General features: G+C 36.9%; 1 protein-coding gene across 6 annotated transcripts in view; it reads right to left on the bottom strand.

Annotated features, from left to right (window-relative positions):
• Positions 1-6799: 6799 nt before the first annotated feature.
• Positions 6800-19220, bottom strand: part of BZW1 (basic leucine zipper and W2 domains 1) — a 19167-nt gene continuing 6746 nt past the window's right edge. For 4 of the 6 annotated variants that reach the window (XM_042949653.1, XM_042949655.1, XM_042949654.1 and 1 more), the window contains exons 6-13: positions 18790-18925; positions 18010-18119; positions 17695-17865; positions 17071-17217; positions 16573-16711; positions 15074-15196; positions 14630-14653; positions 10178-10380 (exon numbers count right to left, since the gene is read on the bottom strand). In XM_042949653.1, the coding sequence (XP_042805587.1) occupies positions 10211-10380; positions 14630-14653; positions 15074-15196; positions 16573-16711; positions 17071-17217; positions 17695-17865; positions 18010-18119; positions 18790-18925 (1020 nt within the window). In that variant the 3' untranslated portion in view covers positions 10178-10210. Of the gene's footprint in view, positions 8184-10177; positions 10381-14207; positions 14654-15073; positions 15197-16572; positions 16712-17070; positions 17218-17694; positions 17866-18009; positions 18120-18789; positions 18926-19220 lie in introns of those variants that run through there. The other 2 variants (XM_042949652.1, XM_042949656.1) reach the window with 2 other exon arrangements.

Below are 19220 nucleotides of genomic sequence, written 5' to 3'. Positions count from 1 at the left end.
CAGAAGCTCTGAAACATGATTTCAAACACAAGTAGTTTATTTGGGAGGTGATTCGAGAAAGCACCAGTAAGAGAGTAAAGTGAGCAGGAAAGGGATGGCATCCAAAACCAGAATGCATTATCAAGGAAGTTCCTATTGTGAGTACCTGGAACTTAATGCCTCTGTGGACTTCTGGGAGCTCCCGAAGAAGAGCCTCTAATTATTCTACCAAAGGGGCAATGCTGAGGACTGCTAGGGTGGAGAGAATAAATTCTTGGCATTCAGCCTGCCAGACCTAGAGTGGGCTCTGATAGCCTTCAGACAAAGAAATGCAAATGAGATACTGGTAGTTGGAAGTTAACCTCCATTCACTGTAATGGGAAGGCCTGAAGGAAACGGGCAGGGCACCAATGGTATCTGCTATAGGATCCCAAGTGAAAGACCTGGGGTCCTCCTTGGCAGACTTTCACCACCCATTTCCCTCTCAGCCCATGCAGCTACCTAAAATTCTGCTCAATCTTTCAGCCACTAGTGGTAAATTCCCTAATAATTTGAAGGGTCACTTCTTTGGCCCTCCCTCTTCTTTTCTCAAGGATGTTGGCCCCTCAAATCATCACAGCCTTGATAACTCTCCAGTGTTTGCAAACTTACATCTTTTACAATTTATTCAGGTTTTCTAGTTATTATTAGAAAGAGAGTTTGTTTGGAATAAGTTTTCCTGCCTTTGCCAGAAGCAAAAATCACAGCCACAAAATATTGGAGAGAAAAATGAGCATGGGAAGATCCTCAGACTTTGTTTAAACCAACAGAAACTTTGGTACTTTCTTCTAAACAGCAAAACTTAGGGTTTTCATTTTGTATATAGATAAGCAACTAAACATTTGTAAGTCTATATCGCCCACTGTAAATTCTTAGTTTTCTTCCATCATGTGAAATTTATTCTACTGCTAGATTTGCAAATGTGGTAAGTGCCAAGCATGGAATAACTCCCAATGCTCTGCCTTTACAGAGCTTTGAATTGTAGGTTCTAGAAAGTTCCCTTTCATATTTCTCATATGCCTCTGAAAACCCGTTTTTAATCCGAGTCCAAATCAATGGCATTATTTAATGTCATATATGTGTGCCTCTCTTGATCAGATGGGGGCCACCAGATGTGGGGCAATGATCAGGTGGGAGCCGGTGGTGTGGGCAGTAAAAGAATTCACCTGAGGCAGAACAAAGGCGATAGAAGTTTATTGAATACACAGCAAAGGAGTGGCCAGGAGGATGGCAGAACAGCAAAGCGGAGACTGTCAGCCAAGAGGTGGGGGCTGTTTTTAAAGAGGGAAGGTGAGGAGGTATGGAACATCTGGAATTTTCCTTTTTTTTGGTAAGTGTGCCAGGTTCTAAGTAGCTCATTGGTTAGTTAGGGCCTATGGATATTTTGAGGTGGGTCGCCTGATGGGCCTGTCTTTATTTAGCCAGGTGGTCACTGTGGGCCCTTTTGACTTGATAAAGTTAAAAGCAGCCTTCACAATATACATGTTGCCTTAAATTACTCTTTTGTCTGATAAATCGAAGGCATCCATATATTAATTTATTTAATATTTTTTTTAAACTTGTTTTATTTTTTAACATTTACATCCAAATTAGTTAGCATATACTGTAACAATGATTTCAGGAGTAGATAACTTAGTGCCCCTTACCCTGCCTCCCACAACCCCTCCAGTAACCCTCAGTTTGTTCTCCATATTTACGAGTCTCTTCTGTTTTGTCCCCCTCCCTGTTTTTATATTATTTTTGGTTCCCTTCCCTTATGTTAATCTGTTTTGTCTCTTAAAGTCCTCATATGAGTGAAGTCATATGATTTTTGTCTTTCTCTAATTTCACTTAGCGTAATACCCTCCAGTTCCATCCATGTAGCTGCAAATGGCAAATTTCATTCTTTTTGATTGCTGAGTAATACTCCATTGTATCTATATCCCACATCTTCTTTATCCATTCATCCATCGATGGACATTTGGGCTCTTTTCATACTTTGGCTATTGTCGATAGTGCTGCTATAAACATGGGGGTGCATGTGTCCCTTCAAAACAGCACACCTATATCCTGTGGATAAATGCCTAGTAGTTCAACTGCTGGGTCGTAGGGTAGTTCTATTTTTAGTTTTTTGAGGAACCTTCATACTGTTTTCCAGAGTGGCTTCACCTGCTTGCATTCCCATTTATTTATTTATTTATTTCCCCATTTATTTTTTTTAAGAGAGAGAGAAAGAGTATGAGTGGGAGAGGAGCAGAGAGGGAGACACAGAATCCGAAGTAGGCTCCAGGCTCTGAGCTATCAGCACAGAGCCCGAGGCCGGACTCAAACTCATGGACTGCGAGATCATGATCTGAGCCAAAGTTGGACACTTAACCGACTGAGCCATCCAGGTGACCCTGTATTACACCATTTATTAAAAACTGATATTTTCAACATAGATATTTTATTTATTATGCAAATAATAGATTAATAATTCTCATTGTAAAAGATTCAAGCAATATAAAATAATGTAGATCAAAATATATGAAAGCCCAGCTTTACATATCTTCCTCACCCCCATCCCTGAGATAACTGGTATAGATATCCCATTTCCTTCCAGTTCTCTCTGTATGCATTTGTTTCTGTATATATGTACACATTTTAAAACTTTACAAATAAGATTGTGCCTGTTGCTTTTTTTTACTTATCAAATACAAGTTTTCTATAAGATAGGTGTGGCAGATTTTTTCTAAAAATGTCTTCCACAGTATCTCCAACTCCACATGTTCTTTGGAACTGATAACTGCTTCAAATAATAGACAACAGCAGAAGTCACACGAGGTCAATAAAAGGTCATGCAGCTTCCATCTTGTTTTCATCAAACACTTGCTCTCAGCAGCTCCCTCTTGAGAGACTACCTTTTGGAATCCAGCTACCATGCTATGAGAAGACAAAGTCACTGAGAAGGGCCAGACACATGTAGGTGCTCCAGTCAACAGCCCCAGTATCCAAGTCATCTGAGACCATCTTCCAAATGTTTCCAGACCTCTGTCATTTGAGTTACTTCCCTCTCCCAACTGTTTGAATTTTCCTGGATTAGGAATCCTAGACATGAGATAGAGGCAATTGGTCTCTACTGTGCCCTAATTCCTGAACCACAGAATCTGTGAACATAATAAAAGTTGTTATTTCATGTCACTAAATTTTGGGGTGATTTATTATATAGCAATATATAATGGAAATAAATTCCTGGGATTGGAACAGCTAAATCAAAAGATATGCTTATTTAAAAATTTTATTATAATGCCAAATTTCCTTTCACAAATAACTGACTCAAGAAGAAACAGAATAGGAGTACCTGGCTGGCCCATTTGGTAGAGCATGTGACTCTTGATCTCAGGGTTGTGGGTTCAACCTCCATGGTGGGTGTAGAGATTATTTAAAAATAAAATTAAAAAAAATTCTTTTTAAAACAAAATATTTAAAAAAATAGGATAGAAGAAGAAATAACTGAATAAATTTATAGCAAGAGATTGAATTAGTAATTGAAAACCTAGCACAAAGAGGGGTGCCTGGTTGTCTCAGTTGGAAAGGCATGAGACTCAATCTCTGGGTCATGAGTTCAAACCCCCATGGGGACAGAAATTACTTAAATAAATAAAACTTAAAAGCAACAACAACAACAACAACACTTTGCACAAAGAAAAACTCAGGCACAGATGGCTTCACTGGTAACTTCTACCAGTGTTTACAAAATTACCATCAATCCTTTGCAAACTCTTAGCAAACACAGAAGAGGGCCACTTCCCAACTTATTCTGTGAGGCCAGTGTTAGCCAAATACCAAAACCAGACAATGACCTCACAGGTGAAGAAGACTACAGACCAATATACTTTATGAATACAGATGCAAAACTCTCAAAAAAATACTAGAAAACCAAATACAGCAGCATATGAAAGGATTGTACACTGTGACCAAATGAGATTTATCCCAGGAATACAAAAAATATGGTTCAACATATGAAAAATCAATGTAATACACCAAATTAATACAATAAAAGACAAAAAATACTTGATAATCTCAATAGATGCGGGAAAGGCATTTGATAAAATCCAACACCCTTTCATGAGAGAAACACTCAATAAACTTGGGATAGAAGGAAATTCCTGGAATATTATTCAGTCATATAAAAGAAGAAAATCCTGCTATTTGCAGCAACATGGATGAACTTGGAGGACATTACACTAAGTGAAATAAGCCAGACACAGAAAGACACATATTATATGTTCTGACTTATATGGGGAATCTAAAAAAGTTGAACTCCTAGAACCACAGAGTAGAAATCGTAGTTGCCAGGGAATGAGGGATAGTGGATGCAGGAGATGTTGGTCAAAAGATACAAACTTTCAGGCATAAGATGAATAAATTCTGGGGATCTGCTATGCATCTTGATGACTATAGTTAATATTACTATTTCAAATACTTGAAATTTGCCAAGAGAGTAGATATTAAGTATTCTCACTAGACACACACACACACACACACACACACACACACACACACACGCTAATTATGCGATGTGATGGATGTATTAATTAACTTGATTGTGGTAATCATTTCTCAACATATACATATACATTTTTTAAGTTTTTTAACGTTTATTTATCATTGAGAGACAGAGAGAGACAGAGCACAAGCAGGGGAGGGACAGAGAGAGAAGGAGACACAGAATCCGAAGCAGGCTCCAGGCTCTGAGCTGTCAACACAGAGCCTGACATGGGGCTTGAACTCACAAATCATGAGATCGTGACCTGAGCTGAAGTTGGAAGCTTAACTGACTGAGCCACCCAGGCGCCCACAATGTATACATATATTAATTACTTTGTACACCCTAAACACATACAATTTTTTTTTTGGTCAACTATACCTCAATAAAGCTGAAAAAAAAGGAAAATTCCTCAATCTGATAAAGGGCATCTATGAAAACCCACAGTTAACATTGTACTTACTGATAAAAAGACTAAAAATTTCCCTGTAAGATCACAAACAAGAAAAGAATGTCCAATCTTGGCATTTCTATTCAATAATGCACTGGAGATTCTATCCAAGGCAAATAGGCAAGTCTTCCTCAGAAAGGAAGAAGTAAAATTCTCTATCTGTAAATGATATGAACATGGTATGTGTCAAGAAAAATCCTAAGGAATCTACTGAAAAAAGTATTAGAACTAATAAATGAGTTCAGGAAGGTTGTAGGATACAAGATCAATATATAAAAAACAATTGTATCTCTATGCGCTAATAGTGAATAATTTGAAAATGAAATTAAGAAAATTTCATCTACAATAGCACTAAGAAGAATGAAATATTTATGGATAAAGTTAACCAAAGAAGTGTGAAGCTTGCACACTGAAAACTACTAAAATACCATTGAAAGAAATTAAAGAAGACCTAAAAAAGTGGAAAGACATTTCATATTCATGGGTTGTAAGATGGCAATAGTCATAAACTGATCTAAGATATAATAATTCTTACAAAAATCTCAGCTTCCTTTTCTGCAGAAATGGAAATGCTAAGGAACCCAAAATAGCCAAGACAATTTTAGAAGAGAACAAAATTGGAGGACTCACACTTCTCAATTTCAAAACTTACCACAAAGCTACAGTGACAATCAAGGCTGTATGATACTGTCATAAGGATAGACAGATCACTGGAGTTGAAATGAGAATCCAGAAAGTGGGCAATTGATTTTTGAAAAAAGGTGCCAAAACAATTCAAAGGGGAAGAATAATATTTTCAGGAAATGTTGCTAAGACAACTGGTTTTCCACATGCAAAAGAATGGGGTTGAATCCCTACTTCACACCACATATAAAAATTAACTCAAAATGGATCATATACCTAAATGTCAGAACTAAAACTGTAATACTTTTGGAAGAAAGCATAGGAGTAAATATTTTCTTTTTTTTTAATGTTTATTTTTGAGAGTGAGAGTGCACAAGCATGAGCTGGGGAGGGGCAGAGAGAGGAAAACAGAGGATCTGAAGCAGGCTCTGTGCTGACAGCAGATGACCCGATGTGGGGCTTGAACTAACAAACCAAGGCAGGGCTCAAACTAACAAACCAGTGCAGGGCTTGAACCAACAAACAGTGACATCATGACCTGAACCAAAATTGGTTGCTTAATGGATTGAGCCACCCATGTGCCCCAGGAGTAAATATTTATGAACTTTGATTAGGTGGTTACTTTGATATGATAACAAAAGCACAGGGGATAAAAGACAAAAGTAGATAAATGGGACTTCGTACAATTTCAAAAACTGGTTTTGCATCAAAGGACAGCATCAAGGGGTGCCAGAGTGGCTTAGTCAGTTAAGCTTTTGACTCTTGATCTCAGCTCAGATCTTGATTTCAGGGTTGTGAGTTCAAGCCCCACATTGGGCTCTGTACTGGGCTTGAAGCCTACTTAAACACACACACACACACACACACACACACACACACACACACACACACCAAAAGACAGCATTAAAAATATGAAAAGACAAACTACAGACATAAAATATTTACAAACCATATATCTGATAAGGGAATTATGCCCTGTATGCAGAATATGTAAAGAAGTGTTATGACTCAATAATAAAAGGTCACACAGTTCAAAAATAGGCAAAATATTTGAATAGACATATCTCCAAGGAATATATGCAAACAGCCAATAAGATTTGCAACATTATTACTCATCAGGGAAATGCAAATAAAAACCAAAACGAGATAATGCTTCATACTCACTAGGATGGCTATAATCAAAGAAGCCAACAATAAGTGTTGATGAGGATGTAGAGAAATTTGCTAGTGGGAATGTAAAACTTGTGCATCCATTCTAAAAAACATTTGTGTCCTTCTTCAAAAAGTTAAGCATAGAGTTGCCATGTGGCCAAACAATTCCATCCTAAGTATATACCCAAGAGAAATGAAAACATACATCCACACAAAATGTTGTACACAAATACTCATAGCATCATTATTCATAATAGTCCAAAGGTAGAACCATCCCAAATGTTGATCAACTGAAGAATGGATAAATAAAATGTGATATATCCATACAATTGAATATTTGGCCTTTTAGAAAAAGCAATGAAATACTGATGCATGGCACAACCTAGACGAAGCTTAAAGCCATTATGCTAAGTGAAAGAAACTAGGTATAAAAAGCCACATATTGTATGATTCTATTTATGTGAAATAATGTCCAGAATAGGTAAAGCCATAGAGATAGAAAGTAGGTTAGTGGTTGGTACAGCTGATGAGATGAGAAGGGGAAATGGGGAGTGACTGTTAATGGTTGTGGGGGTTTCTTTTTGGGATGATGAAAATGTTCTGGAATTCAGTAGTGGTGATGGCTGCACAATTTTGTGAAGGAATTAAAAAGCAATGCATTGTACACTTAATTTTTTTTAGACCTAATGTATTTTTTACCTGAATAAACCAAATTCCTTTTTTTTCCAGCCTTTTGCACATGCTCTTTCCTCTTTGAGGAACACTCTTCTCCATACCTTTCCCTACTTCTAATCCCATGTAAGAAATGTAGTCTGCAGAGCTCCAGCCTCATCATCACATAGGACAAGAGTGTTTGAAACAAGATAATAACTTAAAAAATGGCACACCTACCACTTGTTTTTTCCCCTATGAGGATTGATCTATTCAGCTTTTCATCTTGAGCCTATTTTGAGTCTGTCCCTTTTGCTATTTCTCTTTATATTTCTAAACAACTATTTAGGATTACATTCAGCTGCATGTAACAGGAGACCTAAAATAAAAATAACTTAAACAAGATATTTTCTTTATCATCTGAAAGAAGTCCAGACGTAGGTTGTCAGAGATGGAACACTGAAAAAGTTTGTGTCAAGAACTCAGGCTCTATTTTGTAGCTTTGTAATGCTCAGCAAATCATCCCTCATCTTTATGGTCCAAGAGCCCTGTTTGATCTCTAGTCATCATGCCCATTTCCAGCTATAAGAAGGAGAAAGGGAAGGAAGAAGACATGGCCTCTTCAAAGGCACTGGAAATAGCTCATCCCGCCATCTAGAACTTAATCATGTGGCCACACTTACAAGGGAGGCTGGGCTGGGAGATGTATTTTCTTCTTCTTCGTCTTCTTTTTTGAGATGTTTTTTGAGCAGTCATATGTCCAGCTAAATGGTGGGGATTCTAAGAAAAAGTCAGAGAATAGTATCAGGGACAATTGTTAATCTCTGCCACACAGATGTATAATGCTATGGATCTGCCCATTTTGTTTTTTGCATTTAAATATAGTATTATTACCTGTGTCTGGTATCCGCCAGTCCATAGCCCCAACTTCTTTCTGCAGATGGTAAACCTTCTGTTTTCTGCTGAATTTAAGTCCAGTCACGTGGCAGTGTAAGGTAAGGGGAGTGGACAAAGGTGGCTACTCCTTTTAAAGACTCCAATAAACTCATGCTTTCCACCCTGCTCCTCACTCCCACCCTTAAAAGAAACCAGTGCCCCAACTTCTGAGTCTTCCCTTAGACCTGCGGTATTGAATTAAGTTATGGTTAGCTCTCTGCTGCACCGCAGGGGCTTAGCAGAACAGACAAAGCTAAAACCCCGCCAATTGGTCACCTATCTGCTTTCCTTCTCTCAACAAAAGATACTTATCATATGCCATTAACCTTTGTGGACTTATAACTTTTATATTTTTAGAATGGAGTTTGGGAAAGACACTTGACCACATGCACACAAAACATGACTTCCATTGTTACTACCAGGTCATGACGATTTCAGTTAATCTTGTGTCTCTTTCTACAGTTGCTAAAGTAAAAATATCATGTCAATGGTTTTTGGGACTTTCATTACCTTCTACTGGTTCAAATCAAACAGGAAACCTGTATTCAGGGCTTTAGCAGTGTCAGTGGCATTTAGTTCCCCCACGAACACATCCTTGACAACAGCCACAGTTCATGGAGAGATTCTTCTGATGAGTACTGTTTAAGTACCTTCGTTTAAGTAGATTATTGTAAACTTCTCAATCACTCCACAAGATAGGCATCAGTCATAATTCTTATTTACAGATGTAGAAAACAAGGCTCAGGGTTGAATTATTTGCCCAGCCACACAGCTAATAGAGGGGTATTTTTCTCCAACTGTTTCACATGCATGGTCTATTTGTTCAATGTTAGGGACTTGCAAACCATGTTTTGAGTGTGATTTGTCTCTCATGGTTGTTTTAAGGGTTTACAGACTATGTAAGCCCTGAAACCAGACGCTCCAACCTGCCAGTACCTACCATGCCTTTGGTTTTGCTCTCACCTCACTTGTGATTAGCTCCCTCCTGTAGGCCTGAATTTTGGCATCTAGTCCTGTTTGTTACCACAGTGCTAAAGCTCAGCAGAGCACCTGACAACACACATTTACGAATTGTTGACAGGTTCTTAGTCCAGCCAGGTCACATCAGTCACAGCAATCCTTGCCATAGTACAGAAGTATCTTGGATTCCACCTTACCAAAGTTGCTTCTAAATAAATATTCCAAAATCACAGAACAACTTTCATTGTACATGCAAACATCCATTCTAGTTTTTCACATCCTCAACTTCAGTATTCTGACTAGATCCAAGAAGCACAGTCATCCTGTTCTCATTTCTTCACTTACGTAGTATTTAATGCTTACTACTTGACAAGTACTATCGGATGCTGGGCACTGAGGGGGGGGGGGGGGTGAATAAGTGAAAAAGGAAGATTTAGCTACAAAATCAATCACACAGGTCCCTCCAGCAGAAAGTTCTTAAGTAGTTTTACTTGAATTAAAGACTACTCCGGCTGTTAATAGACACTGGTGGGATGAATTAGAGTTGGAGTTGAAATGGACAGAACTTGACCCATCAGATGTGAGGGCTGAAGGGAGGGGAGCTGAAACTTTCCAGGGAGGGTAGATGGCACTAGTATTTCATGAAGAGAAATGATTGCAGTTTTTGAGCATTTGGAGAAGTTTGAAGTACATGTGAGCCAAACAACAGCCAAAGTGGTCCAGACAAAAAAAAGAGGAATAGGCCTTTCAATGGTATTCAAAACGCCAGGGGGAAAACTGGAAGGACTAGGACAAGGACTGGAGCCAGAAGCAACTCCAGTGCTTATAGGTTATTAGCATACAACAACCAATGCAACAATAGTCATTGCTTCTCTAAGTTAACAAAGAATCTCATGAAATTTTATTCAACTTCAAGGGTACAGACAAGAAGCCAATTTCACAGTTAACACAAATAATGCAGCAATGGAATTACTGGTTTGGATGGCTGGACTGGAGGTGGTCCAACAACTATCTGTAGTATCAGCTATCCAGTTTTCTCCGCTCTTCAACTGTTTGCCATGCCGGGGTCCGTTACTCCTAACTAGAATGGAAATGAGGTGTATTTACAGAGAAAATATTCTTAAGATGCCAGAGAACACAAAACAGATTTTTGAAGTAATAGAGGCTGCAGTCTGTAATGGGTCACACAATAGGTTTACCTCTAAGTCAAGTGTTTAAGCACAGCCTTCGAAATTTTAACTAAAAAAGGAAAAAAAAAAAAAGGTTTAAACTTTTTTCCCTTCAGTATTGTAAAATGGTCACACAGACCGGGAACTCCTGAAATGGAACAGCTCAACTGTATCTGATAACTTTGTAACACCCCAAATTCACTGTATACACTTAATGCATAGTTCTCAAGCCTGCACTAATACAACCATAAACATTCTGATCATAGTTTGAACAAGGTCTTGGTCCCTCTAGACAGTCTACAAAACAAAGGACTTGGCAGATTTTTTACTAGTGTTTCCTCTAGGGCACTACAAACAGTTGAACTTTTAATTTATATAAGGTTTTTAAAAGTTACTAAATTGACAGTGACTGAGTGCATCTGTAAAGTATCCTCATCCTTTTTTCAATTATTGGGAGAGAGGAAACTATAATTCTAAAGAAAAAAATATAAATGCATGGAAATCAAAAAAGGTTGGATTTGATATGGCTGCTAATTGCCCAGTTAAAACAGGGGAGGGAAAGTAGGGAAGGAAAGGGGGTTGGGAAACCTTTCTGATCCACACCAAGTTTCGAAATTATGTATAACTGTATGGGTAAGACTGGGTTTAGGTCAGGGGTGCCTGGGTGGCCCAGTTGGTCAAGAGGCTGACTCTTCATTTTTCGGGTCAGGTCATGATCTCACGGTTTGTGAGATTGAACCCCACGTCAGGCTCAATGCGTGGACAATGTGGAGCCTGCTTGAGATCCTCTCCCTCTCTCAAAATAAATAAAAATAAAACATTACAAAAAAAAAGATTGGGTTTAGCTCATATCCACTGCAATTCGTTTTTAAAAGTACTTATCACATCTACTAGAGTCCACCTAAATAAAGCCCACTGAACAACCTATTATTTAATTATATTTTAAACCTTTAGGCCTCAGTAAGCTGGTAAACAGAAACACTTTATATCAATACTAAAGGACTACTTACTACTTTACATAAAGAAATCATAGCAAGGCAATTTACCAGAACTCTCACAAATGCTTTACCTATTTTACATGGCACCTGTAAATAGCATCTGAGGAAAATTTTTACAAAGGTCATTCAGTAGTCCAAGTAATACTGCACACTAAAATTTTGGCATCTGTTACACTTAAAGCCAACCAACAGTTCTGTCATTTCCTGAATCTCCTGTAGTTTCATCAGTAAAATTTCAATACCATTATCTAAGCGTTATGCCTAGCAACTTTAATTATAAACTGCTACACAGGGTTTTAATTGATTTTTATAGATTAGAATTCCAAATGATTCTACTTATGATACAGTTACAATCAACAATCTGTTAAAATCTTCAAAACCAATGGGAAATGATTAAAATACTGCCTCAGGATATGGATATACATAAAGATATATCTGCCAATGAAAATGTTTATCTTTAGGTCCCCTCCCCTTTAAAAAGATACATTAGGTCACAATAGGGGTGATACCACCCGAGAAGGGCTCCCCCCCAATCACCCTTATTCTTTTTCATGTACAACGCAGATACATCTCTTAGTCACACACATTTCCTCTCCCCACCATCACTATGCTATGTCAAAATTTCCTGTGGCATTTTTGTATTTGGAGTTTTCGTAAGAACAAACAAATATCTCTAGGACAATACTCCCAGAATAATTAAGAAACTTAGGATCAGCTCTAAACATATTTAATTATGGCACTTAAAAGACGACTTATCCTTGGAAACTGACACCAAGTTAGGAAAATCAGCTAACATTATCCAATTATAATTACAAGTACAATTTTAACATCTAGATTAAGCAGTAAATATTTGAGGCCATAGGTGGGCGTTGGCAGCCAAGTTCCAAAATTCCACTTATAATTCAAAATGAAAATCTGTAGTCTTTAGGAAGCATTCCCTTTCTTTATAGTATCACAGGTGACTTATCCATTTACTGTAACATTGTAGTAAGTAAATACTACTTTGTCATTATGAAGAAAAAAACTATGATCAGACAAAGATCATAATGTAGTTCTGGAAGACTACACACTCTTTCACTATACACAGTATATAATAAAATAGGGTACACTTTGTACGACAGTAACATGCAATGGTTTGGCTATAGAAATATTAATGTAGTTTCCGCTACACTGGAATTCTGTGTGGGTGTTATAGTTAGGGAATCATAGGATGAAAAGGACGATTATTAAATGCTTGCACAGTAGAGACGTTGTCTGAACGCATAACGTACAGCTATTCCTAGGTATAAACATGGAATACACCAAAAAAAAAAAACCAACAAAAAACTAAAGAAGACTGACCTATAACCTAGGCGTAAGGATGGACTTTATTATTTTTGAAAAAAAGTCTTTTGAGGACTACAAATTACAAAGTAAAAGCAGATCACTATGTAGAAACCTAGTGAATACATTTTGCCTGTGCATTAAAACTATCAAAGTTATTCCTTTAACAATTTCACCCCATTCATAATGGTATCAGTTATGTTCTTCATAAGGTCACTACACCTTTACTTCAAATTATATTACACATATTCCCTCAAGATGAACTTTTAAACACCGAATTCTTGGCTCCTAAGAACGGCACCTTTGAAAGGGGCAATTTCCATTCAGTGTGGTGGCATCATTCTAAGTTGGTTTCTTTTCCCAACAACAAAAAAAAACCTTTTCAAAATGTTCACTTTATTAATATGAAGTCTCTCCACCAAAGTGGTGGTCATTTTTTGTTTTCTAATGACTACATATATATATATATATATATATATATATATATATATATATAACACATATATATAATATATATACGGGTAGCAGCAAGAAAAGAAAGATGGAAATTAAAAGGCAGCCATTGAAATAAATGGATCAATTATATATAAGAGATATTTGGCTCATGGCAATTTAAAAAGATGGAAACTAGGGTATTGTTAATAGCCAGATGCTTGAGTTATTTAAAAGGATGTCAAGAGAATGAAGTTGATCCAACATGATCAAGTGGGAATGTATCATCATTGCACTTCATTCTTTACAACAAATACTCTAAGGCAAGAGGAAATGAGTTACATTTAGAGTCTCAGAACATGCTGACCACTTAATATTTAACAACTTCCTGGGATTTGATAGTCACTTCCTTTACTCATACTATTTTTATTTTTTTAAAAAAGTAATCTCTGCACCCAATGTGAGGCTCGAATCCATGGTGAGATTAAGATTCACATGCTCTCTTCTAACTGAGCCAGGCAGGCACGCACACTATTTTATGAGTCCCTTTCCTTTCAATCTAAGTGCATGACAAGCGTAAAATACTTTAAATGACAAGATTTTTCTAAGGTACATTTGAAAATGGCTGTATGAAAAGAATATCCATTGGTTTTGCCTGGAAAGATACAAACTGAATGCAAAAGTTTTTAATGAGAACAAGCTCAACTTTCTTCTTCCCACCACCTCTGTCATACACAATTTCCCAAACAACTCACTTTCAAGCTTGTTCTCCATGGCTTTACTAAAGAATAAAAACCATAGAGCAAACAATTGAGCTCAAGGACATCCAGGGTTAAAAATGCAAGAAAATACCAACATGCAAGCAACGGTCCAAATACTCAAGATTCATGTTAATGAATTCAATTACTGTATATGAGATTTTCATTGATGAGCAGGGCTTTGGGCATACTAAATTATCACACAAATCATTGCCTTTTGAGACTTTGGATACTTTTACAGTTTAATTTGCAAACAGAATTTTTATAACAAATTATTTTTAACCAAATCATATCTTGAAAACTGTTTATATAGAAAACCCAGGGAATAAAGTGAACTGTTCATTGTGGAAGGCCTTAAATTACATTATTACAGTAGAAAATACAGGAGGTAGAAGATAACTGAAAAGACTAATGCAACATTAGATTCAAATCTATAGCTCCTGTAGCTACTTAAAACATGGTTTTAGAAACTAAACCCAACATTTCCAGTAACCATAGAAACATTTAAAATAAAATTTGCCATGAAAGCCCTTATATCATGCTTGATATAGGGAGGTAGGAAGATGTAAGAACCAGGACACATGAGACATGACATTTTATCTACAACTCCTGTTTGCTTTACTGAGGGTGTAGTTTCAAAATTCAGTCACCTTCTTCAGCTTCAGACTCAGATTCTAGAAAAGGGGAAAAGATGCAGTCAAGCATTATACAATAAAAGAAAACAAAAGTCCCCATTTATAACTTTGAAGATTTTTTAATATAATTAAGATATATTATTAATAATCCCCCACTTATGAGGATATTCACAAGCCTTCATTTATACATCTCAAAATTCATGAATATTAAAGTCTCAATCTTTTCAATTTTCCTCCTCAGAATGTCTAATGGCCAAGCCATCAAAATACTTCAATATTTAAAGCCAAGCTCTCCCTGCCTTAAAGTAAATGAGTATTTGCAGATCTGTCAGAAATGAATGAAAGTCTGTATTCAAGGTACAGAATGGTATATGAATAAAAAAAGGTGGCATATACAATGGCCACATTAAAATTAGTTCTCCAGCTTACCAAACAAATTGCACCAAGTAAAAGACTTACCTTCTTCGGCATTTTTGAGCCACTCTACAAACTTTTTCATTTGCTCAAGGAAGACACTTTTCCCCTTTGCAACATGAGCATCTTTATACCACTTCAGAATGGGCTCTTCACTCAGGACTTCAGCTAGAAAGAGAGTCATCATTACATCTGGGAGTTTTTCAGGCAGAGTCAGATGCCACGTAAGGTACAGATGTGTGCATGGTAAAAAATAGCCTACTGAAGTCAAGTAAAAACAACAATTGTATTCAGAACACTCAACTGGTTTCTTCAATTTTTAAAGAAAAATAGAAAAGATAAAATGAGAAACCTACATAAAGAAATGTTTTGTCAACTTCTTGCCAACATAGGAACCTACAGCTAGGAAAAACACTCACTAAACCAGTGACTTTCTCAACTGAAGGTAACTTGACACACCCCACCCCCGTGCTGGGACATCTGACAATGTTTAGAGACATTCTTGATTGTTACACTAAGGAGAAATGCTACTTAATACTCTATAAGGCACAGGATTGTTACGAACAAGAGTTAAATGGCGCAAAATATCTGGAATACCAAGGTTGAGAAACCTTATGATTAAGTAATCAGTGATACTTGATCAATAATTCATTAAACTCAGCAGGTTAAGCATCTGACTCTTGGTTTCGGCTCAGGTCATGATCTCATAGGTTCTGAGCTTAAGCTGATAGCGTGGAGCCTGCTTGGGATCCTCCCAGCTTGCATGAGCACACTCTCTCTCTCTCCCTTCAAAAAAAAAAGAAAAACAAAAAACACCAAAACCCAAAAAACAAAAAAACAGGGGTGCCTGGGTGGCTCAGTCTGTTGAGTGTCCAACTTTGGCTCAGGTCATGACTTCAGTTTCTGAGTTCAAGCTGTGCATTTGGCTCACTGCTTTCAGCACAGAATCCACTTCAGATCCTCTGTTCCTCTATCTCTGCCTCTCGCCCACTCACGAGCATGCTCTCAAAAACAGATGTTTAAAAAACCCAAACATTATTAACAACGATAGTAATCTACATATATTGCAATGGGCTCTCTCCCAACAAAGTCCTTATCTTTATTAACCACTTTAGATCAGTTTTCTGAAATAGGGATCACAGAAAAGGGAATAATAACTGAAATAGAAGGTTTTACCAGAGCATTTTGAACTGATCTTGAAGGACAAGATGGCTAATGGGGTAGAGTGAAGAAGGGAAGTCAACTTGTCATGGGCCAAAGACTACAGAGATGTGAAGAGTGTGTCTGGGGAAGAGAACTGGTAGAGAACAGGAGACAAAGTTTGAGGCCACACCAAGAAGGTTTTAGATTTTAACTTATTAATAAGGTTTAAAGATGTTTGGATATTAATACACTAAAAAGCACCCAATTCAATTAGAGACAATTCAGTCCTATGATTAGAGTAAAATATTTTATGGAGCTAATGTTCAGACTCACTGAAATTATTAGAGGAGTAGTTTAGGATTTTTATTAAATGTATTCACAAAATCCAAAATTTAAATTACCTTTATAAAAAAGCACCACTATTTTCTGGAAGGCTTTCATGAAATGAATGTTGTCATAGCAATACTCCTGAATCTTCAGTAACAGAGTCAGCTCAGACTGACCTTGAGTAGTAAAGGCAGCAAGTAGAGGGCTGTATTGCTTTTAAAGGGAAAAGAGAAAAAAACGTAGTCACTTCTTATAATGACCAGCCATTTCAAAATTCCTAAAATACAGAACATAACAGATCTTTCAAAATCACTGTAAATTATATTCTATGTAATGGAAACTTAAATTAAGCAGAAGGCTCTCTAAGCAACTAAGCCAACCAAGCAATACTGTCTGCACCAGGGATTCCAGACAACTGTCAATACAATGTTAGTATTTTAGAGAATAAATAAGGAATGCTCATATTTTCCAATACTCCCTCAAAAGCAAACAACAAATTTCAGGCCAATGCTATTTTTAAACATGTATTTGTTTTTAAACCGTGAGCCAAAGAAAGGTGAAGTCAGACTTACCTTCAAGTGCTTGATGGCTTGCTCCGCTACAAGCTCCTCCTTTTTGTTCCATTCCACAGTGCTCATTACGCTGGACCAGACTATTCCAATGACAACGGGTTCTGGGATGTTGTTTTTTTTCATCTCCTCCTTGACATACAAAATTATCTGCAAAAAGAATCCCAATTTAGTAAATCAGTTTTGATATGTATACTCTACACATCAATCTTAGACCTTTTACAAAAACATAAAAACACAACTGGCAACGGAACCACACGTGTACCACATATAATCAGAGAACTTTTAGAACTGGAAGGGATGGACCTCTAGTCCAAGCCTTAATTTACACACAGGCAAACCAGTTGGAAAAGGATGGAGATGGAAACATAAAATCTATTCACTGGCTTGAACCCTACAAAATCCCCAAGCCCTATAATTTCTGGGCACTAGTAAAGCATTAAATGTGAAGAAGGCTAATGAAAAGCCCCAGCACATAATTCAACAGCCACTAATTAAAACTCACTCTGGTGAAATACCTTAAAGCTTCTCAAGTGAATAAAAAATCATAGAGATGGCTTATTTTTTCTAAAATTTTATTTAAGTTCTAGTTAGTTCGTAAAGATGGTTTAAACAAAAATATCTTACATCCTTAAATGGATCACCACGGGACATCTGTTCTTGAAGTTCTTTCTGGAGTTCCTTTCGAGCTCCTATGGTTTGTTGATTCCGAACATATTCTGAAAGTTCTTTCAAGCCTGCCTCAGTAAAATACTTCGTGAAGTGTTCAACACTTTGTTTATTGGCAGGAAAAAGTTCCTGAAAGGAGAATTTAATCTGGTCAAGTGGTCTTTAAATAGTATCAGTAAAAAACCACTTCTTTTCACAGATTAGAAATGAGAAAGTTCCCTTGTCACACTTTAAGTGTTGGCAAGAATGGGAAGAATGAAAAAAGTTACAAACCATCAGTCTGTTATCCATGCTGACTTTCCGAAGACTTGCAGCTACTGCATTGATGTCTTTTTCATTTATCCATGATTTAAAGAGCTTTACAGCAAAAGCTGCTGAAACCCCTGTAGAACAAAAGAGCTTACTTAGCAGAAACAAGTGGATTTCAACCATTCTATCTCCCCATTTCAACCACAGACTTACTCCCTTTATCCCCAAACTTCCCTCTGCCACTAAGCTGCTTACCATTTCACTCCAATTTCTCTATTGTCTCATTTGCTAGTTAGGTACTTTTAGTTATTAAACTGCTTTCTAATGTGTAAAATGAGTGTAACAGTTCTTACACTTGACAGGGCTGTTGTGGGAAATAGGGCACATTAAACACTCAGTAGTCTAGTTTTTAAAAAGTTTTGTTTTTATTTTAACAGAATTATTTAACTATGAAAATTACATCAGGCAACTTATTTTCTTTTTGGCTTGACATTCTCCCTAAAGTCACTTTCTCTGACTTTCCCAAGTCTCCCAATTGGAATTAATCTTTCTGGGTTTCCCTGGCATTTCTCTTTTTAAGTTATAACCACATCTGCTATATACCTAAAGACAGCCAAAGGTATATATTAAATATCTAATGAGTTTTATTTTATGAAATTTAAAGATAGTTAAAAAACTAAGACTATTACACAAATCAAATCTATGTAAGTTATATCCTAGTTTTTATATCAGTACATCTTTCATGCTCTTTGGTATCCTCACCTTCACACAACTAAAGACAATTCTTTACTAAAGGCTGATTACCTTCTTTAACCAAATTCTCATTATAAAGGCTATTAAGAATGGATGCATTAAGTGTTCCATTAGCCAGAAGAACACCAGTCAACATAGCCAGCTTGTTCCTCTCCGACTCTGAAAAACCCTTTAAGAACAGCAGCAGCTATAAAAGTAAATAGTTAAAGGTTAAAAGAGCAACTGTATTATATAAAGAGACATAGTAAAGCAACCTGTACTGATTAAAAGTGTGGGCTCTGGGGTCTAACCATCCAAGTTTTAGTCTTAGTTACAGTAACACTAGCTGAGTGATCCTGAGCAAGTTACTTATCCTCTGTGCCTCAGTTTCCTCATATATATGTATGTGGATAATAAAACTTGCCTCACAGGGTTTCTGTATTACACGAGTTAATAATTAGAACAGGTTGAAACCTGATGTTACTATTAACATTACTACATTT

The sequence above is a fragment of the Panthera leo genome, chromosome C1 (assembly GCF_018350215.1).
Source record: "Panthera leo isolate Ple1 chromosome C1, P.leo_Ple1_pat1.1, whole genome shotgun sequence".
NCBI classification, from domain to species: Eukaryota; Metazoa; Chordata; class Mammalia; order Carnivora; family Felidae; genus Panthera; species Panthera leo.
Note: the sequence above shows the minus strand (reverse complement) of the source record. Positions and strands in the feature narration are given on the sequence as shown.